Raw genomic sequence first — 24,170 nt, forward strand, 5'->3', positions numbered from 1 at the left:
TCACGATTGTTAAGCATCAACCACGTGTGTAATAATGGTACCTTGAACCTGGACGTCATAGCTAAGCTCAGCAAGACCAGCTCGACTGCGAGCTATGCATGTGTAAACTCCAGCATCTGACAACTGCACAGGAGAAATCCTAAATGAGACAAATGGACAGTCAGCATCACTCTCATCTATAATATGACAACATATACACAAATCAGCGCTGCAGACAGACCTCAGTACTGAGTCACCAGAAATTAGGCGTATGTGGGGTGATAAAAGTAAGGGGTGTCCATTTCTGAGCCAGCTGATCTGAGGTGGAGGGTTTCCATCAGCATGGCACTCAAGAGTCAGAGCATTGTCCTGTATGGCCTGCACCACTTTGGGTTCGGTGGTCTCACCCAAGATGGAGGGTCGCACTGTAACAAAACAAACAAACAAAAAGGATAAATAAATTAAACAGCAACCTCTAATTTGATCGAAAAGTATGACAATTGAATGTCAAAACTGACCATGGACAAAGAGGGTGTAGATCTTGCTCTCCTGGCCAGCAGGACTGACAGCTAAACAGGTATATGTTCCAGAATCCTCAGGACTAAGCCTTAGTAAAGTTAATGTGCTGCCATCAGGAGTCACACTGGTAAATAAAAAGCACAAAATAGTTTACATGCAATGAACACCAGAATAACATTCTCTTTATTATCATCACGGCCCCACGTCTTTCTCACGGTCAAACAAATAAATGGTTGTCTGTTACTTTCATTTATCATACAAGCTACTGACCATCTGTATACCATCTGCTATTAATGTTCTCCATGATTGTACCATAATCAAATCAATTTGTCTCTCTACACATTCATCTTTCATGCTTACAACCTTCAGTGCTAATGATTTTTGTTTATTCTCCAAATCTTTGGGGAATGACAAAGATTAACAATTTAGACTATTGTAAAACAAATTGAGCTACTTTGAAAATATAAATAATGTATTATTATGATGACCTCATACAATGCATTATTATTCTGTCATGAAATGTGGGCTGGAAATAACTTACGCTATGTGACGGGTATCTGACCCTTCCAAAGTCAAGCCGTCTTTAAGCCAGCTAACTTGAGGTATGGGGTTTCCGGCTGCTTTGCACTCGAGTGTTACCTCTTCTCCCATGGTTGCACTGACCTCAGATGCATGATCAGAGTCCAGAATAGTAGGTGACACTACAAAGGAAAAAGGTCAATGCAAACAATATTTTGTTCTTTCATGGGTGACACTTCAATTTTAAATGAGTCATTGTTTCAGTTAATACATGTCATTTTTTTTACCCTGGACTGTGAGAATATAATCCTTTTGTTCCTGTCCTTCACTGTTCTTGGCCACGCAGGTGTAAATTCCTCCATGAGCCAGAGTAAGAGGCCCCAGCTCAAGGCGGTTACCCCGAATAGACCACTGCCACTGCAGGCTACTCTCTGGAAACAGAAAAGTTATCATTTTACTTTGCATGGTACTACTATAGTATTTACATTTCTTTGTCACAGTCTTACCAATAGGTGTTCCATCTTTGAGCCATGTGATGCTTGGCACAGGGACCCCTGACGCCTCACACCGAAGTGAAACATGAGAGCCCAAGGTGAAGTTTAGGGCCTCTAGGCGAGGCTCATCAAGCACAGGTGGAACTGTAAAGATAGAATTGCAATGTAGTTCAAACACTGTTCAACACTCTTGCTTCACTACTTTTGTCTATAACACAAGATAGTCTCACCATAAACTGACAGTCTAAATGTCCTGTCTACCTGTCCAGCCACATTGGATACTTTGCAAGTATAGGTGCCACCGTCTGCCATCTGGGAGAAAAGTAATTTCCTCAGTATGGATTTCATGTGTGACAATAGAATGGAGGGATGACATGGCTTTGAAGTTTGATACGTTGTGTTTGAAAGCTCAAAGTTTTCCTAACCTGAACCCCTGTGATCTCCAGTTGGTGGTGATCTGTCTTCAGTCCATTCCCTGTAACTAGCTGGAGTCCATTTTTATACCATGTGACCTCAGGCTCAGGGACACCATGTGCCTCGCATTTCAGGGTTACAGAGGAGCCAAGCTGCGGGGTCACCACATCTGACTTGGCATCAAGACGAGGCTTCAGGGAGGGCAGGACTGTTGGTTTGCATTTAGAACGAGGACATGATCTCATTGTGATTCATTCCGACTTGTCATGAATCACTTCTAAGCTACGTATTCTCTGTCACAGCTGTGGTAAACAGATTTTTTTTTGCTGAAACAATTCTTTGAAATGTGATCATCTGTGTATGAAGCTGACGTGTGGGGATGGCTCACCATAAACACTGAGGAGGAGACTCTTCTGGTCCTGGCCAGCTGAGTTAGAGGCTGTGCACACATATTGTCCTGCATCCTCCACTCTTGCCCGGGGGAGCTGTAGCATCTGGCCACCTATAGTATTAAAGACGACATATTACATTTACTTTGTAATTGTTCGTATACAAACATTTGCGTTGTCTGGATTGTCTGCCCACCAATCAAGTGGGAATTTTTGGCGTGTGCTTTGCAGCTCAGCCACCTCGAGTCATCATAATAGCAAAATCTATACTCAATATATTCAACATTCATCCAATACTTCTTGATCCTTGCGGTGTTTTGGCAAAACCCGTCACAGATAATCTATTAAATTAAAACACCTGGGAACTGTTTAAAATTGCATAATGTTATCCTTTAAAGAAAAAAAAAGGAATAATAAAGACCATAATTACATACCGGTATTGTATTATAAACATACAATTGGAACATCAGTATAGATTGTTTGTTGTTTAGATCTAACCTGGCAATATGTGGATACCAGTACTAAAGTGGAGGATCTGCCCGTCTTTGGTCCAAGTGATTTCTGGTGGAGGGTATGCTTGGACATCACACAGCAATGACACCATGTGACCCTCGGTGACGCTCATCTCCTCCTCCTTAGGGCCTAATATTCTTGGTGGTACTAAGACACAAAAAAAAACAGTGAATTGTACATAAACTGTAGATACCAGTCACCATGTCAAGTTAAAAATACCCAGCGATGATCAATACCCAGTGATAGTTAATCCAACTGAAAAAGAAAAAAAAAATCCTACCTTGAACAGTTAGACTGAACAGCTTCTCAACTGACCCAACCTTGTTTTCAGCTATACACAGGTATCCAGCCATGTCTGAAACCTGCACGCTGAGGAGCTATATAAAAAGACAAGAGTTATTCCTAAATCATATTTTGATCCGTTGGCTCACTAGGACAACATTGCTTTACCTGCAGTTGTGCGCTGTCCTCACTGATGAGATGCTGTGAATCTGTGTGTACTGGCTGTCCATCTTTAAGCCATGAGATAGCTGGGGTTGGATGTCCAGTTACATCACAATGGAGGGCCACAGTGCTGTTGACCACGGCTCCTATTTCCTCCATAAACTCCTGCGACGCCCCCGTGATCACAGGTGATACTGACAATTTCAAATGTTGGAATGGATTGTTTATATCATCTATTTCGTAATTATCGTTGCAACAAAATGAGGCAAACATGAATGCTTACCCAAGACCTCCAGTTCAAAATGCATATGGTCCTCTCCAGCCTCATTGACAGCCTCACAGGTATACCTTCCTGCATCGTGTTTCTGCACTCGAGCAATTTGTAACACCTGTCCACCTGAGAGGACAAACCGAGACGAGCAGGTGGGTGTTTCGCCATCGGAAGTGATCTCACACAATGAATGACCTCTAATCTGACCTGGCAGTAATATTGCTCCGTCAGCGCTGGTGAGCTTCTGTCCATCTTTGTACCAATTGAGTTTGGGTGGTGGTATTGCATTACTTTCACAGGACAGGCTGATGGGATGGCCGAGGGTTACTTCCCGCTTCTCTACCATGTCCGCATTCTCCTCATCCTCCCTGTCCTCCACGCCCCAGGCTGCTTCTCGATTAGTCACACGGTGGAAGACCGGCGGAACTAAAAAGGTGATGCCAAGTTTTTGCTAGGTTAGAGCCATGTTCAACTGGTGTGATAAAACTTTGATACGGCATAACACACCTTGTACTGAAACATGGAAGTATCTCTTGTCTTCTCCTGCCGAGTTGGTGACCACACACGTGTACTGACCTTCATGGGACAGCATTGCATTCTCTAAGTGCAGGAATGCCCCATTCTCCTGGATGCCAACATGGTTGTTTCCTGTCAACATCTTAAGGGTTAAAAAAAAAAAAAACAGACTTAGATTCCTGGATTAAACTTTCCAGGGTATAAACATTGTGAGTTTGTGCTGTAAAACATCTGCCGTAACAATAATCTTGGAAATGCTGTGTCTTACTAACCTGCCCATCTTTGAACCAGGCAATCGTGGGCTCAGGGAAGCCTTTAGCAAGGCAGGAGAGAGTTAAACTCCCATTGATTCGTACTTTCTCTTCCCAAATGCCGAAAGATGTTGAGTCCCCCTCTATTTGTGGGGGTACTTGAGAGGGAAGAAATGGTATAAAAATCAGATATATTGTTTAACAACCACTTTAGCTTCACAAGCATGTGTAAATCCATCCTACCCAGAACAGAGAGGGAATAGTCCTTGACAGCAGTGCCAGCTGGATTGGAGGCCCGGCAGGTATAGAGGCCTGTGCTGTCCCCTTGTGCTGAGCCCACCCTTAAAGCGTGCCCACCTTGGGTGTATGTCAGCTGGGGGCTGGACACAATGGGCTGGTTGTCTTTCAACCAGGTGATACTTGGCATGGGTGAACCTTCCACATCACAGAGAAGAACTATCGGGAAACCCAGCACCACTGACACGTTTGAGGTCTCACTGGGACCCTTGATTGTTGGAGGAGCTGTAGAGAAAGCAAACCTTTCATGCGTCAATATATTTGAAATATTTATACCTACAACAACACTGTTACCAAAGCACTTTTGCAACTATAATCTCATCTTGAATGGCACAGTAATTATTTTAATAACTCTCATTGTGTGTCCTGTCAACACAATTATGAATGTTTTAGATTTAAAAAAGAAAAAAGAAAATGTTATCAAATTATGAGTAAGGACAAAAAAAATGGAAACCTTGAACTGTTAGTCTGAACTGGCGCATCTGTGTCCCTGCATTGTTGCTGGCCAGACACTGGTAAAGTCCTTGATCTCTCAGCCGGACTGATTTCACTTTCAGCACCTGGCCATCTTCCAGAAACTCCACATGTGGATCTCCATCACGGGACAGAACCCTGGGAACAGGAAGGACCGATACAGTATATCATATCCTTGGAGTTGTTGAATTGAGCGTCTGAAAACCGATTAATGCCTGCATACTCTCCGTCGCGACTCCATTCCACTCTGGGTGCTGGACGCCCACTAACCCTGCATTGAAACTCCACCTCCTGGCCTAGGACAGCTGTTATATCTTGTAGTTTTGATGTCCCTGAGATCACTGGTGGAGCTGCAATAGTAGGTTAACACATAACAAGGTGTTATTTATATACAGTGGCTACGGAAAGTATTCAGACCATTGCAGCCATTTGCCAAAATCAAAAAAAGTTCATTTCTCATTCATGTACACTAAGCACCCCATCTTGACAGAAAAAAAAATCTGAACTGTAGAATGTTTTGCAAATTTATTAAAAAAGAAAAACTGAAATATCATATAGTCACAAAAGTATTCTGACGCTTTGCAAAAAAACATTGCCCACCTTTGTGTGTGGGGGGGGTTGCGTGTGTGTGTGTATATCTATCTTTACATATAGTTACCAACAACAGCAATAGGCACGGCTATAGTATGAACACAATGTTTGAAATCAAGTAAAGCTACTGTATCAATTAATACATTTGTAAAACAAGACATGCATTTCACAATATATATTCTTGTAGTACCAATATATACAAAGCAATATATACAGTATAATTCAATACAACATACCAAGAGGTATTTCCATTATCGCTAACTTATTAAACTACTACATTAAGACTGCTCTAAAAATGTGAATAAAATGACCGAGGATATATACAATTTATTTTAGATAGATAATCCGTAATAAATACAACTCATATTTGATATAAATAGATTGTGCAGATGTGCTAATGACAGGATTGATCAAAGTGATATTTTTCCACTGGGCCACAAATCACTGGCAACAACACCGGCAAATGACTTGGTCAGTGACGGTGATTAAAAACTAGGTGGGGTTGCTGCATTGCGAGCTCACCTTGCACCACAATATGATATTCCATTCGTGCCTCTCCAGCTGAATTTTTAGCAGTGCAAGCAAACATTCCTGCATGTTCTGGTTGGACTCTGTAGATTCTGAGCAGACGGTTCCCATTTTGCAGATGCAGCCCAGGACCGTCGAGCTGGACAGATAGAAATCACCACAGTGTATCCTGACTGTCCCTAGCGTCATTTTGCAGTTACAAGAAGGACCACATGGTGGCATTGGAGAGTCACTTATGGCTTGAGTCCCTAACGTGCAGGTGCAGATGAATGAGACACTAGCGTCACCAACTCACAAGATGACCATCTTTAGTCCAGGTAATCGCAGGGGAGGGAATACCAAAGGCATCACAGCCTAGAGTGAGTGGCTGCTTTAAGGTCACAGTAAGGTTGTGTGCCTGGCCATCATCTTGGATTTCAGGAGGAACTGAAATAATACAGGACATCAGAGGATTTCTGTTGTGCTTTGTACTTCCAAATAGAAGTGGGGATGAGGTTTTACCATTCACTTTCAATCTGGTCTTCCTATCGACAGAGCCCGCCTCATTCGTCGCCACACACTTGAAGTCGCCACTGTGACTGGCAGAAGCTTTACTAATTACAAGAGCTCCATCCCTCGTCACAGAAAATTCTGATTGTCCAGGATGTATCTCCAGGCCATTCTTGAACCAGCGCACCTTGGGATGTGGCGAGCCTGCAAGACAGGGATGCATGAGGTTTAAAATAACCCTCTGAAAAAAAAACAACAAAGAGGAGTGGGCAACCAACCCAAAATCCCAAAAAAACGGAAAACAAAAGCGTCTACTGATTAAAGTGGCATTGGGCAAGATTTCGACCTTAATAAAACAATTTTCACAACTCTTTTGATGAAACATTGACTTACAAGTAGTTGAATAGGACTTTTGTCATGCCCGAGGGGGTGTCTGTATCATTTTTACTGGCACTAAGCAACTTTGAGGAGGATGGGAGCAACCCTGGTACACAAAAAATATACAAATGTCCTGAATTGTTTTACGGCATGCTCACTTCCTCCTTTCACTATAAGGACGGAAGTCGATTCGAACGTGTATGCACTATTACTGGTGTCATGGCAGAAGCCCCAAAACAAACAAAAAAACTATATTGTTCGAACAAAATTAGATTCATTACCTCATTGCTATTCATCTTTCACACAACCACTGGAAATAGAAATGTAATTCGGTCCAATTTGCAGGCCAGCGAGAGCTCAGGATTTCACGAGACGACGAGCTGGCGCACATGGGAAATGTGGTTGACTTTTGTCAATACACATACCGCTTTTATCCACATGGCGCTGCCTAATCAACAAAAACTGGTATATGACGCAGTGTTGCTTAAATATGTTAGTGAGCGGGGAGGGCATGTCAAAAAGGGTTCCGTTTCCTTTCACTGTCAGATTGAAAATTCAAGGGCACTATGACAGCCAACATGTAGAAGTAAGGTTTGATGAAAGATTTGGCCTACTGTTATCGAGATTTATGTCCTAACACAGAGGGGGAGTGTTAAGCAGTACGAGTAGTTCAAAGGCACAACGCTCCGACTCAGGAGCTTCAAACAGATGTTTTCTCCAGATTAGTGGGCACAAAAGAGCTAGAAATGGTGCATGAGAGATATGTGGAATGGAGAAAAGGTGGGAGGATGAGGTACTTGCTCCTAACGCAGATTCACAGGATGAAGACAACTGTTGAGAGCACAGCGCAGTATCCGGTAGATTGACCCAAATATTGTGGGTCTGTCTATTTACAGAGGTGTTACGTATGGAGACAGCATCTTTCCTCAACCCCCTAAAATAATTCCCACGAGTCATGAAGAAAAAAAAAAAACTGTGATGTTATCATCTGGTGTCTTTCTGGACACATGTTTACCGTTAAGGAGATTTAAAGCAAATTTATCTCATTGCTGGAAGGAAATGCAAACAGATGTTCTGTTTTGCATGTTAGACCTCATTTAATTGACTCTAGAGTTTATTTGCAATGGGACCGACATAGACTGATTGATCCACCATGTGTTTCTGAAATGATTACCTCTTTTAAACGCAATGCTATTGTCTGTGAATGAATAACACCCCTCAAGCAAAACTGGGTTACATCTTCCTCATAAGGGAAGTTATCTGGAGAAGAACCTGGAGATTTTTACTTCTTGCAGCCGACTGCCTCTCTCTCTGCTCTGTGTAAAGCACACGCTTGTGTTTCAAGTGAGCAAGCACAGAGTCTGCCTGTTTGACTTAGATGCAGGCAGGGGTAGGTGGCTTCATGTGCACCTCATACATACAGTATATGGCCTTTATCTGCTTGCTGCAACTTGTAATTAGTATTCCTTTCCCAGCAGGCCCAGGTGCAGACGAGAGCAGATGTGTCTCATGGAGGTAGCAGGCAGGCGGATGTTCCAGCTGTTGTTTCACATTAGATACAGCCCTCACCTTCTCCATTTGAGGATTAGCAGGTTACCGTGGCCCAGAACGACACAATCCTTTCTTTTTTGCGTGGACATTTTTAATGCAGGGAGAGAGAGGCAGGTTGTTGATTTGAGCCCACTTTTAAACTAGCGGGCGGAACAACCTTTTCCGGGTTAATGGAGCAACAAGTGGATAAATGGTCACAATATAGTTCAATGGACCACCATTGCCAATTTGGACAAATGACATGGCCACTCGATATATGGACGCATTGGGTGACCCAGTTTAAAAGCAACTCGGAGGGAATGGATAGCGACTATTTCGATCGTATTCATGGAGGATTTATTCATTTTAGATCAAATTTACCGAGTAAAGAGTGAGCTGTAAAAGTGGGGGAGCTAGCAGGCTAGCCTTACGCCTGCACCTTGTAAGTAAATCGTCGCTGTCATGTGAAAAACACTTATCTACATTTTTTGTCATTTTCGTATTTTTACATGAATCATGTTTCCGCGTTACAGACATCGCATTAAAGTGAACATTTAAAAAGTTTCCAAAATTGGAGATAAGTATTTTTCACAGGACAGCGACGAAATATTTCCTTATCCCATCACAAATCACCCACAGCTTTACTATTTAAACACACAACTACCAGTAACAGCTGCTAAACCTCTATAAATATGGGTGTGTGCGTGTCTGTGTAAAGCTTATTGGTCTCTTTTCTTTTCCATTTCATTCTTAATAACAAAAACGGTTATGTGGAAAGTTTTTAAAAATTGTCATCCTCATGGGATGAATAAAGGATTAACCAATCAATCTATCCATCCATCCAATCTAATTTAATGTACAGTATGGTGAAAATTGGTTAGCACGTCAGCCTCACAGTTCTGAGGTTCTTCCTCCTACATTCTAAAACAATGCATATAAAACATTAATATGACCAAAACAAAACCACATAAATATGTATTATCTTTGATATACTGTATAATCGTTTTTGTCCTTTTTTTTAAGGATATTTGTCATTGGAGTAATCTAAAAGTAATTAAAAGTAATCAAGCCTCCAGGCTCCAGTACCAGTTCTCTCGAGAGGGGTTGACTTTCTCCACTCTGCAGTTGTCCAGGGAGAGAGGCGCCGAGGAGGTGTGGGCATTCAGTACTTATTGCCCCCCCCCCGGCTACGTGCCTGTACTTTGTGGTTTACACAGGTGGACTGAGTGTAAAGGGATTCTTTCTGTTATTTGTGCTTATGCACCAAACAACAGTACCCAGGGGTGCTGTAAAGCACTCCCGCTATGGACTACATCATCCTGCCGGGGGAGTTCAATGCTCACTTGGGCTATGACAGTGAAACCTCGAAGGGCACAACTGTGACGAACAGTATTGCATTTCTTGTTTTTGTAAATGATGTGGTTCTATTGACTTCATTAAGCTGATATCTCCAAATCTCATTGGAGCGGTTCGTGGCTGAGTATGAAGCATATGGGATGAAAATCAGCACTACCAAATCTGAGGCCATGGACCTCAGTCGGATCAGTGCACCGTCTGCAAAGACGCGAATGCTGCATCGGTTCGCCGTGGTGAAGAAGCAGCTGAGCCGAAAGGTAAAGCTCTCAATTTACTAGTTGATCTACATCCTACCCTCGTCTGTGGTCATGAGCTGTGGGTCATGATCGAAAGAACAAGATCCTGGATATAAGCAGACTAAATGAGTTTCCGCCGTCCGGGTTCTCCCTTCGATATAGCCTGAGAAGCTTGGTCATATGGGAGGGGCTCAGAGGAGAGATGCTGCTCCTCTGCATTGAGAGGAGCCAAATGAGGTGACTTAGGTCCCAGGGACGACTCAGGACACGCTCGAGAGACCATGTCACCCGACATCTCTAGGACAGCCTTGGAATTACGCCGGAAGAGTTGGACCAAGTGGCTAGGGCAGGGGTGTCCAGCTCTGGTCCTCAAGGGCCGCTTTCCTGCCTGTTTTCCAGCTCTACTGCATCACACCTCATTTTAATGATCAGCACATCAGCAAGTTCTGAAGAAGCTTGATAACGATCATGATCGCTTGAATCAGGTGAGTTGCAGCAGGGATAGATGGAAAACAGGCAGGACACCGGCCCTTGAGGACCGAGTTCTGGGAGATTTTAGTTGGGAGAGGGAAGTCTGGGCTTCCCTGCTAAAGCTGCTGCCCCACTACCCGACCACGGGTTAAGTAGAAGAAAATGGATGGATGGATGAAAGTAATCAAGTTACATTACTTTAACATTATGGTACCAGGATTACATTACTAACTACATTTTTTAACAGCTAGGTCAATACAAATTGTGTCATCATGTTTCATCTTCCAAACCACTTATCCTATACAGGGTCGCGGGGAGGGGCTGGAGCCGTCAACGGGCGAAGGCAAACTACACCCCGAACTGGTCGCCAGGGCACACACAGACACCGCCACTGAGCGAGAATCGATCCCACGCTGCCCGCACACAACACGGGCGTGTGTACCACTACACTATCAATGACGCAATACAATTTGTATTGGAACACATTTTTCCAGTAACCACCCAACTAAGTGTTTTTGTGGGAAATGACAAGCTCACTACCTCACACTCACTCAGCCTCACCATGCGAATTTATTCACAAAGAATCAGTGAACAAAGGCGAAAGTGTCTCTCAGGTGTCAAAATAATGATAAAGTAATTTGATTAGTACAAGGAGGCAGCAACACCAACAGTTTTAATTACCCTAATATTTGAATTTATTGTTACCTTTCGCTGGGCAGGGAATGATGACTTTGCTGTTAGTTATTTTCTCCATGACTCCATCTCCTGGTTCTGCAAAAGACGGGGCCTCTGTGGAAACAAAAACATGGGTAAAGGCAAAGTCAAAATTCAGAAAGGGTTGCAAAAGCCAAAATGGTATCACGATAGACCAAGTCAAATCACTCTTTGGTTCCTCTCCAGAAGCCAAACTTCAAATGAATCATCACTTAGATAACATCATAGATACATATGAACTAACCAAGTATTCATTGGAACAAACATTAATAAAGATACATATTCCAAAGATATCAGGTTCCTGCTTGATGGGCAAAAAAAAGAATTACAGCATTCTACTACTCTTTTGGTGGCCCAATAAAACATGATCTGGGGCCTATTTTGAGGTTGGAAAATGCAACACAGACATTTACAACTGTGTTACACTTAAACATGACTATGAGTCAATGGAGGCGAAAAAGACTGATTCTCCCCCTGATACGCTCCTATTAAAATGACAAGACAGGTTAAAAGTGGGGTATACATATATATATATATATATATATATATATATATATATATATATATATATATACACATATATATGTATATATATATATATATATATATATACATATACATATACATATACATCCATGATCCAATCCGCTTATCCTCACAAGGGTCACAGGCATGCATGCTCGAACCTATCCCAGCTGTCCTCGGGCAGTAGGCGAGGTACACCCTGAATTGGTGGCTTTGCAAAGTGTGCAAATTGTTTGGGATTTCTCCAATGAGCCGTCAAGCAAATTTTTAAAGTAAAATTACGTAAAGAAATTCGTCTTTGCGACAGTGAGTCTCCTCTAAGTTTGACTGCAAAGTGAACAGAGGTCAGCTGCTACAGAAAGTAAATAAAACCGAGTTATCTGAGTTCTTTTTTTTTTTATGTGTTAATGTGTGTAAAATTTGTATTAATCTCCATATTTAACGCTTTAACTCTGACTGCCCTAGTATATATATATATACATACACACACAGTAGTGTATGTGGTAGACAAAGAATCCATCATTGCAAACTTAATTTAAAAGACAATATTTGTCTTTTTTGTTAATTTTTTACTCGAGCTGTAAAAGGCTGGTGTTAAGTTACAGGAATTCACCGAGAATTTCCAGGATGATCTCCAAAGTCTCCCGTCCAGCGCTGTTGTGAGCCACGCACTGGTAAGTTCCTTTGTCAGCCAGGCTGACCTGATGGATCCTAAGAGGGGACGTGTCCTTGATCCCAACAGGAAGACCATTGTGAAACCAGTTGACCTCTGGGCTCGGCTCTCCCTGGACCACACAAGGGAGTATGACTGTTTGTCCCACCAGGGCTTTCAGTAGAGGGGGTGCGGGCTGAATCCTGGGCTTGGCTAAGGACAAAAGAACAACTTTAACATGTGGTTTTATCCTATCCATTTATAATTTTAACAGTTTAGAGAGAAGTGATGTTTTATCATGAATTCTATCAATATGAAAGTGTTCTCAAGAGACAGGTTATTGCGTTTCTGCTTTTATACTAAAGCCCCACAAAGTTACCTTGGATGTGTAAATTGTAGCTTAAGGACACATTGCCGGCTGGGTTCTCTGCAGTACAAGTGTACAATTTACTATCAATGAGGCGTACATCAGTTATCTTCAGGGAGCCTGAGGGCAAAACAGTGAACCTGGGGAATGGTAAGGAGTGAAGAGCAAAGAAATGACACAAAAAAGACCACAACACTTAATGAGTCCGTTAAGATCTAGTCTCTATTTGTGGAAAGGAAGTTATCTTGCTTGGAAGAAAAAAATTCCCAGAATTCCTTTGTTTTTGCAGTAACATTAGTAAGACTAAAAGGACTAAAAGTTTAAAAGAAATATTTTTGTCCCTCGAATGCCATTGCTTTTGGCAGAGAGTGCCAACATATATGTATATATATATATATGTATATATATATGTATATATATATATATATATATATATATATATATATATATATATATATATATATATATATATATATATATATATATGTGCAACATATATATATATATATATATATATATATATATATATATATATGGGGTGGGTGTGTGTGTACTAAGGAGACACAAAGTGGATAAAAAATGGAAATATTTCTATAGAAATATTTACATATTAAATAGCTTGCAAATATTAAATATTTAAATATTTAAAAAAAAAAAAAAAAAAAGTTAGTCTGAGTGGTAACAGTGTGTCGCCCTGAGTGACAAATGTTAAGTCTAAAAAAAGAAAGCACTCAGTGGAATGCAGCATCCTCGAGTGAGCTCCCCTGTGACTTGTTACCATTGTCCAAGGTAATTACAGTGTAAAAGGGTAGCCAGAGTTTAAGTTGATGAAGTCATCCTGGGAAAGGTCACCAAGATGCCAACATCAATAGAACATTACCGAGTGTTAAGTGCAAAGTATGTCACTAAGGCATCACGGGTAATTTGATTTAAAGAAAGGCCTGACCGTGGTGCTAGATGTATGTACTGTACATTACTGGGACATCTGCTTGAGAAAAACTAATGCAAATGTCGCCATTACTTCGCCTGTCAGAGAGAAACAACAAGTATGCTTTTGGCTAAAACATGCCCAGCTGTTTAATGTTTCAAGGGAGTGAAATGCTGCTTAGTAACTCAAAAAGTTTGTGTACATCTGAACAGTATCAAAGTAGAGTTGTATAAATGCAAAATACACACACGTAAACAGACCTCACCCAGTTATGGTAGATAAGTGTTTTGCTAGGCAACTGAATTATAACAATAACATGTTTATATCAGTGGAAATAAGCTTTAAGCAAAAATAGTTTGTTACTCCATGCTGTGGGTTATCTTCCAGTCGTGTGAAGAAAAGCAGTGACATTTGAGGCACCAAGCGCACCGCGGTGCTTTGGGCAAAATGTTGTTTTGCAGGGTTATACAGGCTGAAGTACAGGACAGGACAGGACATCCCCTCTCCATCAGTCCACACATTGATACACTGTCTAAGGCCTCATGTACGTATAGGGGGGCTTTTTAAAAACCAAATTTTTCCGTCTCTCCGTGTGGAAAAAAAATCCATCCAAACTGCCTCATTTGTTTGATAAAAAACACATGCACACCAAACCACATGAGTACGTTTTTCAGCGCATTTACAAGCATGTCAATTCATGACAGAGTGACCGACTGACGATGACAGATTATCCTAAAATATGTAAATCTCCTGTTACGACTGTCAAAAGCAAAACACGGATCCAGAGATATCTGCAAATCTCCACTTTGGTCGGAGTTTTCAGAAATCTTCGTTTTTAATGAAAAAAAAAAACAATCTCCGGGGGCGTGCCTGGCTCGTACCTGGCTTCGTGTGGACAAGGCCTAATACAAATAAGATAAACGAACTAACTGGTCAGGGTCAGGTCTTGAAACACCAGACCCACCCCCCTAATTTACATGATGCAACAATCAGCACCCTGCTCGTCTCCTCTGTGTTGTGCAGCATGCATAGTGTCTGCAGTGGCTCCAAATGCAGAGCATGGGCCCACGTGGGGGTTGTTCACAAAGATATGTTATACTCATCAGACAGGACTACCAAAGAGTCAGCATGTTGTTTTATTGCTAACGCACCCCAGGGATTCCCAACTTCAGGCAGACAGGGCTTGTATCTCTTCTCTGTCAGTTAGTCCCCCCCCCCCCCCTTCCTGGCATCCCCCACACCACCACCCACATTTCCTTTCTTCCTGGCCGCATAGACAAGCCATACTGCATTTGAGTCACCACTGCAGCTTTCAGCTCCCTCATCATCCTCCTCTCGACCCATTTTGTCCGAGGGTCTGCCCTTTATCTTGTCTGTGTACCGAGTCGGCCTGCCTGTCTGCAGTCAGTGTGACCACACATGAATGTGAGTCATGCAGGAGCAGATGTTCCACCTCAATTTAGCGAGCAAGTCAAGGCGACACACAGCTCCCCTGCAGACTGTTGCCTCCTCTGCCCAGCTGCGCTTTAAAGGGCAACACTAAAAACTTGAGTCGAAATGAATGGCAGGCATAGATCAGACGTAAGGCATGCTGAGGACCTTTGTCTTTCACTACACATGACACAGTGATGTAAAAACCTTCCACTTACCCAGCTGTGATGGGGGGGATGGGGAGGCCATTTCTGTTCCACGTGACAAGTGGCGTAGGACTCCCTTGGGCCTCACAAGGTAGAACTACCTCTGCTCCCACCTCTGCAGCCATTTTTACTATGTTGTCATGGTCACTCACACCCACTATCTTCGGTATTGCTGGGAAAAGGGAAGCAAGTGTGAATGTTAGCCCTCCAGGAAACTGCTGTATTTGGGTGACGACGGTCAGACATGTGTTTGCCTTACTGTTAACACTGAGCTGGATTTCTCGACTAGCGTAACCCACAGAACTGGTGGCAGTACAGACATAAATTCCTGCATCGTCAGTGGTGGGGTGAGGGATGTGGAGGTATCCATTGGGGTCGGCCTGAAGCGAGGAACTGTCCCGAGGCAGAGGCTGCCTTCCCTAAAGCAGAAGCATGCATTGAAGAACCACTATAGCTCTCCGCACGTGGCAATGCTGGGACATGGGGCTCGATCTCAAGTTTGCAGTCAAACCTTTGATGTTTCATATAATTACAAGGCTCCCCTCTAACCTGCTCTCTGTCTCCGGTATGAACATACAAGAATGCAAGCTACCGAATTTACACTTGTTTTGAACGTTTAACAGCTTTTGCCTTATCTGGCAAGTAGACTACTGTAATGAGTTTGACTGTGCAGCACACTGATAAAATTGTTCAGGAAAACAAAGTAAAAAAAAAAAAAAAAAAAAGAAATCTGGCTCAAAGCCCTGATGTGACATTTATAAGTGTAACACAGCCTTTGTACAGTATTTATGTTTTACAGACTTGAAAGCTGTTCGTAATCAAATGATAGCAGCGTAAGCAAAAAGCATCGAGCTGATTACTTTGCAGTCATGGGTGCAAAGGGAACCATAAAAGTCATGTTTGAGTACGGCATAAACAAATGTATCGTGAATGGGATTCGACACAAAACTTGTGAGTGCTGTTCAAATGGGGACAACTGACTGCATTTGAACAAACAACTGTTATATTGACATTATTTAATTCAGGCTTTTTTCAATTCATTTATTAGCAATGCTAAATTAGATTGTGTGAACATGTGTGTGCAGCATGGTGGAACACGTGCCTAGCATGTCTGCCTCTCAGTCAAAGTATATGGGTTGAATATTAACCGCACTCAAAAGGTTCCAAGTTGAGTTTCGAACCCAGAAACTTTGACTGTGAGACAAATGTGCTAGCCACATGCTCACTGTGCTGAGTCGCTGACAACAACTAAATAATACAATACAATTAGTCAAACGTACTTGATGTCATGAACAAGGCAGTTGGCAGAAAAAGAAGGAAACCTGAGGTAATAAACCACAATTTGATATGTTGGGAATATGTGCTCCATTTATTCCATCATTTTCTATAGGGTTTATCCTGTTCAAGGACAGGGGCTGGATTGACTCGAGCAGACTTAAGGCAAAAGGCAGACACCCTGGACTGATCCCCGGTCAACTGGGAGTTTGTGAATGGTTCACTGAATGGCAAACGGCAGCTTACCTCAAGGTTCATTCTGTGTAATATGGTTAGGCAATTAACAAAATATTCTCAATGTCTATCACTAAGCAAGATTGGAGAAGTCTTTGAACTGGATTGCAAAATGCTGCAAAAAATGCTTAACCGACAAATACTACGAGTGATTACTTGAGAAAATGTAGCTCACATTTCCATCAAGTTTAATTGAGCCCTTTGTTTAAATATAATATAAGTCAGCCATGCTGTTCTGTACTCATGCCTCATGATGTTTCATTTTCAGCAGCAAGGCCGGCAAGGGTCGTACGAACCAGAATAAAGAATACATGCAGTCAGAATAACAAAAAACGTCAAACTCCTCCTACCTTGGACCAGACCACAACTGGTTTAGGAACGCCACTCGTCTCACATGACAATGTGATGGCTATACCCTCGTTGGCTATGTAGCGGTAGGGCCCAGTGTTGATCTCTGGGGGCACTGTGAAGAAAGTAGGCCACAAAGCACAGCTGACTATTTGCTTGACCCTCACAAATCTCACTGGCCTTAGAAGGTCAACTGTATGGGCACTTCAGGCATTTATTCATTACAAAGTGATGAAGCATCATCTGTCTTGTCTGTCATTCCCCTCTTCTGAGCAAAATGACCCCACTGCTCAAAGCATGTTGCAAATTCAAGCATCTCACAATGTTGACAGCAGGTGGTGAGGCCCCTGAATACCTGCTCTTTTCTATAATAACATTCACGTGAAAACAAAAGACTACTTACCATGGACCTCGAGGGTGACTGTGATGTTCATAGAGCCTGCTACGTTCACTGCTGTGCAAACATATGCCCCAGAATCCTCTGGGACAGCTCTTTCAATGTACAAACTTCCGTCACTCCTCACAAACATTCTCCCATTCAGTTGAACCTTTGGCGGAGTCACAAAGACAGATGTCAAACAATCAAGACTGCATAATACCGTATACAGCTTTTTTCACTGTTACTACATCTTACATGTTTCCCATTTAATGACCAGTGTCTTTCTGGGAGGGGTATTCCATCCAGCAGCATACATGGGATACTGAGGGACTGCCCAATGCCAGTAGTAATGATGGGGGCCCCTTGAGCTAAGAGAGGGGGCTCTACAAGTGGAATTATTCAATGATCATTAGTCAAGGACTAGCCGGTTTGCACTTTGTAGGGATAGTGAGAAGCAAAAGGCGAATGTTCAGAAGGCGAAAAGATACTAAACAAGCCTACCCAGTCCAGTGACACTAACTCGGGCCTCAGCTTTGATGGTTCCAAACTGGTTCTTGGCCTCACAGGTGTACAGCCCTTCATCATCCAGCCAGACACCTAAAGTCAAATTGAACATGAATGATGCTTCAAACACAGCAACAATCATCACTTCAATAACAAGTGATGCTATTGGTTTGACTGTGCTGTAATTAGGAGTTGAAAATAGAAACAAACAGGGTAAATGGTTTTGGCTGTGCTGTCAGCCTGCTGATGCACGTCATGCTGGCAGATGTCGTTCAACTCAAGTGTTAAGATTCTCAAGCCAAAGTTGAAACAGAGCATGACAAGACATTCAACTTGAAAGCATGTACAGTGAGATATACAGGATGTGTCTATGTAGGTTCATAAAAATTAAGTCATGGCATGCCATTGACAAGGACAATTTATGTACTAGTATCAATGATATTTTGTTTTGTTCACAGATGTATAGATTTATAGTACCATCCTTGACATGAAAGTGGAAGAGAATCATTCTTTTCATGATGTACACCAGAGCTCAGGATTAGGGTAATGCACCATGAGTAACTCACTCTGAATCAGAAGGAATCCATTCTCCAGCTGCATTTTTCTACTGTCATTGTCTGTGCTTGCGAGAATGTGTCTACCATCTTCAGTGTACCAGGTCATGGTTGGTGGTGGGAAACCTTCAGCCACACAGGGAAGGGTGATGTTTTCCCCTACATTAACCGCCATGTCAACCGGTGCCTCAGAGAACAAAGGTCCCACTGTGGTGAGAAAAGTGGTAAGAGAATTATTTTCCCTAAATTGACATGATTTAGAAGGCAGTCTGGTTTTACCTCCAACCTGCAGACTGACTGTGCCAGAGGCGCTCCCAGCAGGGCTGCTGGCCACACAGCCGTATTGACCAGCATCTACATCCTGCACCCCTCGAATGTGCAGAGTCCCACGGTGTACATCCTGCTCAACAAAGGGGGCTGAGCCCACCTCAAGTTTCCCTGGAAATACAGAATAAAATCAAGCTCCAATTCTTCCTTTGCATTTCAATGTATTCAACCAGGTTATACTGTGAGTTACCTTTAAACCAATGGACAAGAGGAGGGGGCGTTCCACTGGCCTGACACTTCAGAGTAGCATCATCCCCAACAGCCACAAGCAGGACCTGCTGCGCCACTGTTATGATAGGCACCTCTGAGGGAAAACAGCAGATTTAAAGTTTAATCACTTCATGAGCCAAACGTGGAAAAGTAAAACTTACTAAAATGATGTTTCACAGTGGTTCTCAAACTATTTAGCCCAAGTACCACCCCCCAAAAAAGGTTTTCCAAGTACCGCCATCATGACCCACATTAAAATAAGGAGCACAGTAGACATAAGTGTTCATTAAAAAAAAAACAAGGCAGAGATTATATTCATAATATTATTCAACATTATTGTACATAATGCAAAACTCTGTAACATTATCCCTTGTATGGTGTTCGTATTTTTTGTTACTCAGCGAGTGTTGATGGGTCTGGTGGACCCGCTAGAGTTTTGGGTTTTCAAAACAACACAATCAAATAATTTTCTGTCAAAATACTCAACAAATGTTTACTACATCCCAATTGCAAGTCATATGAACAGCAAACATTGTTAGAATTTGCCCTTTACCTTTGTTAGATCACATTTATGAATTAATGGGCTACTCCTTTTTTTAAAAATAAAATGTAATAAAAAAAAAAGAAGAGAAAATCAAATAACAGTGTATTATCATCATTTTTAATAAAAACTGAACGCAAAGCGGAAATCAACCCAAACACATATTATTCAAGAATATGTTCCCAGCAGGCCCACTAGTTGAAAGAAGGCATTCTGAATAATATTGCGTTTGTGGAATATCATTTAAGCAGTTAAATCCACCCCTTTTTAGCCATTTCAGGAGGCGGCTATTTTGTCATTCCTGTCGACAGAAAATGACATCACAACTGCTCAGGGCTCAGGTAACGACCACTCACGGCTCAGCTTCAGAAAACAGGTCAGCCATGATTGGTCGTTAAGTGAGCCCTGAGCAGTTGTGGCGTCATTTTCAGTCAACAGAAGCGACAAAATGGCCACCACCAGAGATGGCTGAAAGCGGGTGGATTAAACTCTTATTCCACGAATGCAATATTTGTTCAAATGCCTTGTTTCAACTAGTGGGCCTGCATAGAACATATTATTGAAAAAAATATGTTTGGGTTGACTTCCGCTTGAAGTTAACACAATTTTAAATTGATCTCTTATCGGCCATCACATTTTAAAGAAAAAATGCAGATAATCGTTCGGGCCTAAGATACCCAAACCAGACTTTGAAAATCACTGATGTTACGTAATCGCAATGACATTCAGTATAGCGTACAGTCGGTTTCAGAAAACCCTTTGCCAAGCACCTGTACTTTTTGCACGCATGCTGAAAGAATGTGGCCACACTCACTACAATTCCTTCCTTGAAGCATTATTAAAAGAATCTTTTGAATCTCAAACACACAGAGGAAGATATTCCTAGTAACAGAGGGACGTCATACATACTATAGATACCTGCATAAGTAAGTAAGACAGACTGTGAGGCAGTCCCAGCCACATTGCTTGCCAGACATGTGTAGTTCCCAGCATCCTCCGGGATAGCCCCTGTTATGGTCAAAACTCCTTGCTGGTGTAGACTCAACCTGCATCAGGTAATTGGCAGACAGAATTCACGACGCTGTCTCACACTGATTGCATGTGCAGATGTACTGAAAAACGAACATTATAGCGCAAAGCAGTTTTGTTTCTCTTGTGCATCGAGTAATTTATTTTCACCTCAATAAGCTCATAAACAGTATTTGGCAAAACAATCTTGACACCAGAACAATGATTCAAACAGGATGTAGCAATCTCTCTTGTAGCTAGAGTGGAATGTAATGAGTCCTTTGTGCCGGAGGTGTTGAGTGGGTTGAGAGTCCTCTTACCTCGGCCGATTAGCAAGGAACGTGTTTCCATGGCTCCAGAAGAGCAGGGGAGGGGGAGAGCCGGATGCTGAGCAGACAAGGCGTATTTCATCCCCTCGGGAAAAGACCTGGCTCTGGGGGTGAAGTACCACAGAAGGTCCCTCTGCAGTCCAATGAGCCAAAGAACGCTGACAGTTACTCGGGGCCTTGTTGACCCTGTGTCATTTATATTTTAGCAAACTAAACATTGGTAAAGAACCAACTCAGCAGCACTGAGACTACAGTTTGTGAAATTCATCAGGAAAGCCAGAGGCCATGCCACAATAGAAACCACAACTTTTAACATGCATCATGAAAAACATTTTCTGACAAGGTTGTGGCTAAATCCGACTGTAGGATGTGCTCAACCTGTAATGGAAACCAGATGACAGCGTCCCGACAGGAACCAGGAGGCCCAGTGTGTTAAGTATTTAAACAGATGCCCATTGGAGTGTGATCGGGTCGTACCTGGGACGAAGAGCCATACAGTGATTCCGGTGTCTCCATGAGCATTTGAGGCCACACAGTGATAATCCCCAGCATCCTGAATCTGCACACTGTTAATCTGCAGGGATGAGTTGGGCAGCACCCTCACCCTGCCCGAACGGGCTCGGATGGTGCGACCTGCTCGATGCCAGGTCAAGTTGTAGCGCATGGAGCCCTCCACTTTACAGGAGAGCACAGCCACGCTTCCCACTAAGGAAGTCACATTGACTGCTGGCTTGAGTACAGGCGGAGGCTCTGTTGTAGAAGGGAAAAGACCAAAATATAACAGCTTGGAACAAGTAGAAATGTTTTTTTAAAAACTGACACCAGTGCAAAGTAAAAGGTTTGTGTGGGAACTGATTTTAAAAGTTTACTTCACCATATTCACACAATTACTGACGGATAGCTTTATTTGTTTCAATCAATTGGTACAATACAGGACATAGGATGCAATTCTTTGTTTCCTTTTTCAAAGTACATGAATGGTGCCATACAGTATCACCCATCCATCGCGTAGGGTTACCAGATGTCCGTGCTTCAAAAAATGGGCATGTCTAACACTTTTTTAGGACCCTAAAAAAGGATCTAACTGGAATTTGTAAATTGTCCTGGATCACATTCTTAAATTCTGCTTTCTTTTTGCACACTCTATGAATATAAATGGCATCAGCATTGTTGAGCATCTCACTACCAATCCACATATTCATTGACAAGGCTACATGTTAATCATTTCACAGGTCAACACAATTTTACAATATGTTTTGATTAGAGATGCAAGTAAGCTTTTCTAGATTTTTTTTTTTTTTTTTGCATTGATTCAGAATTTGCCCTTGTTTTTTCTCTGGCACATCAGATTTTCATAATAACAATAATAATAATAATAATAATATGTACTCTAGCAGTACATTTACTAATATTTATAAATTAAGGGTTAGGTTCAGCAAACAGGTAGATTTTTTTTTTAAGCTATCAATTATAATGCATCGTGAAGTATTGCACAAACTTTTATTGGTCAACTTAAAAACAAAAAAAAAGAAAAATATCTTAAAAACTTTATGTGCTAGAAAGAAAGTAAAGACATTTTTAAATCAGTGTCAAAAATACTGTTATGGACACATTAAAATCGCAGATTAAAATTTGCAGCTGACCAGGTGTTATAGACATCACCAGTTTGTCTTGTTCCGCCACAGTCTTCAGGCAGCTGCTTGTTAAACTAAAAAAAAGTCAGCCTCCCCCCACACCCGTCCCCACAAGCCGCAGGGGGCCATGCCCGCCCCCCAAGATGCTTGTGACCTGCAACTTGAGATATGGCTGTCTCAAAATTAACATTTTTCTTTTCAATTGACTTTTTATGTTATTTCATAGTTGTTATTTTTGCGTTGCGAAATATTAATGTTTTTTTTTTTTTTGTTGCTAGGACATTAAATTTATGAAGAAACAATAGTGCGATTTGGTTTAATTGGTGGCCAGTCTGTGCATGGCACATCACAGTACAGCAAGTGAGGGACACCTGTCAATGGGAGCGGGAACTACTGTCTGTAGGGTATTAATAATAACCACCCCCTCCAATGCATTTAATGTGCCACCCTTAGGGCAGAGGTCTGGGAGTGGGGACTAGTCTGTCTACCGCATTGCACAGTAAATACCACACTATTGCCCGCCGAAAAGGTCAACTTCCAAGCATCACTGTAATGCATCATGTCTCTACTTTGATTAAGTAATCAAACAGCATCATACTATTTGTGTCGGTGATTCAGCTATCAATGGTAGAAATGTTAGCCAAACCGGGGTTTAATGTTACAAACCATGGCTAGCCAAACTGAAGTGTACTGTGGAAACAGCTTTCGTGTAAGCGTTGTGCAGTACCTCTAACAGTCAGCTGGGTTAAGGCATGTCCTTGACCTGCACCACTCTGTGCTATGCACTCATAGTAGCCCTCATCCTCTGCTGAAGCATGGTGAATCTCCCAAGATGCAGTGGCAGATTTCCTGATACAAAAACAAGCTTGGTTCAGTGGCTCAGCGTAACAGTAGCAACCCGATCTTATTTCACGTCACATTCAGTTAGAATCTCAGACACACACTGGAATTTTTGCCACAAGTAAATTTCAGGTAATTCAAACCAGAGCGTTGAACTAGGACACATTATTAATTGATCAAGACAAGTGAGTATACACTCTATGATCTCGTTCTCTGTGACATATGAGCCAATAATGCTAACCAATTCCAAGAATATGGATGGTGGAGATAATTATCTTATTAGAACTGCAGAACGTTCTGAGTTGTGAAACAAAAATTACTGGAAGAATTTCTCCAGCCCCAGTGTCCTTCCACTTCTTGTAAATCTTAGCCTGTAAGGTATGTCGCTCTCCACCGAACAGTGAATCATAGCCGGCTGCATGTAGATACCCTTCACCACATCAGGCATGTTCACAGCTGGGGGAGCTACACAAGGGAGGGAACAAGGTTAAAGGCGACAAGAAAG

At 42.1% G+C, this 24,170-nt stretch overlaps 1 protein-coding gene across 1 annotated transcript in view; it reads right to left on the reverse strand.

Annotated features, from left to right (window-relative positions):
- The window catches only part of hmcn2 (hemicentin 2), a 49,926-nt gene that overhangs the window by 15,535 nt on the left and 10,221 nt on the right, over positions 1-24,170 (reverse strand). Inside the window, exons 9-47 of the mRNA XM_086030949.1 lie at positions 23,986-24,130; positions 23,553-23,674; positions 21,669-21,941; positions 21,183-21,324; positions 20,773-20,900; positions 19,294-19,407; positions 19,056-19,214; positions 18,789-18,983; positions 18,220-18,315; positions 17,974-18,101; positions 17,743-17,887; positions 17,342-17,454; positions 15,742-15,901; positions 15,495-15,654; positions 12,930-13,057; positions 12,512-12,763; positions 11,365-11,448; positions 6,701-6,892; positions 6,495-6,625; positions 6,194-6,338; positions 5,304-5,430; positions 5,061-5,218; positions 4,553-4,831; positions 4,331-4,467; positions 4,050-4,200; positions 3,750-3,968; positions 3,555-3,668; positions 3,278-3,465; positions 3,108-3,204; positions 2,813-2,974; positions 2,314-2,427; positions 1,937-2,133; positions 1,742-1,823; positions 1,524-1,655; positions 1,305-1,448; positions 1,040-1,199; positions 498-622; positions 221-404; positions 42-139 (exon numbers count right to left, since the gene is read on the reverse strand). Coding sequence (XP_085887075.1) covers positions 42-139; positions 221-404; positions 498-622; positions 1,040-1,199; positions 1,305-1,448; positions 1,524-1,655; positions 1,742-1,823; positions 1,937-2,133; positions 2,314-2,427; positions 2,813-2,974; positions 3,108-3,204; positions 3,278-3,465; positions 3,555-3,668; positions 3,750-3,968; positions 4,050-4,200; positions 4,331-4,467; positions 4,553-4,831; positions 5,061-5,218; positions 5,304-5,430; positions 6,194-6,338; positions 6,495-6,625; positions 6,701-6,892; positions 11,365-11,448; positions 12,512-12,763; positions 12,930-13,057; positions 15,495-15,654; positions 15,742-15,901; positions 17,342-17,454; positions 17,743-17,887; positions 17,974-18,101; positions 18,220-18,315; positions 18,789-18,983; positions 19,056-19,214; positions 19,294-19,407; positions 20,773-20,900; positions 21,183-21,324; positions 21,669-21,941; positions 23,553-23,674; positions 23,986-24,130 — 5,880 coding nt within the window. The remainder of the gene's footprint in view (positions 1-41; positions 140-220; positions 405-497; positions 623-1,039; positions 1,200-1,304; positions 1,449-1,523; positions 1,656-1,741; positions 1,824-1,936; positions 2,134-2,313; positions 2,428-2,812; positions 2,975-3,107; positions 3,205-3,277; positions 3,466-3,554; positions 3,669-3,749; positions 3,969-4,049; positions 4,201-4,330; positions 4,468-4,552; positions 4,832-5,060; positions 5,219-5,303; positions 5,431-6,193; positions 6,339-6,494; positions 6,626-6,700; positions 6,893-11,364; positions 11,449-12,511; positions 12,764-12,929; positions 13,058-15,494; positions 15,655-15,741; positions 15,902-17,341; positions 17,455-17,742; positions 17,888-17,973; positions 18,102-18,219; positions 18,316-18,788; positions 18,984-19,055; positions 19,215-19,293; positions 19,408-20,772; positions 20,901-21,182; positions 21,325-21,668; positions 21,942-23,552; positions 23,675-23,985; positions 24,131-24,170) is intronic.

This window comes from Filicampus tigris, chromosome 5 (assembly GCF_054856515.1).
Source record: "Filicampus tigris isolate MCC_2025a chromosome 5, RoL_Ftig_1.0, whole genome shotgun sequence".
Classification (NCBI taxonomy): domain Eukaryota; kingdom Metazoa; phylum Chordata; class Actinopteri; order Syngnathiformes; family Syngnathidae; genus Filicampus; species Filicampus tigris.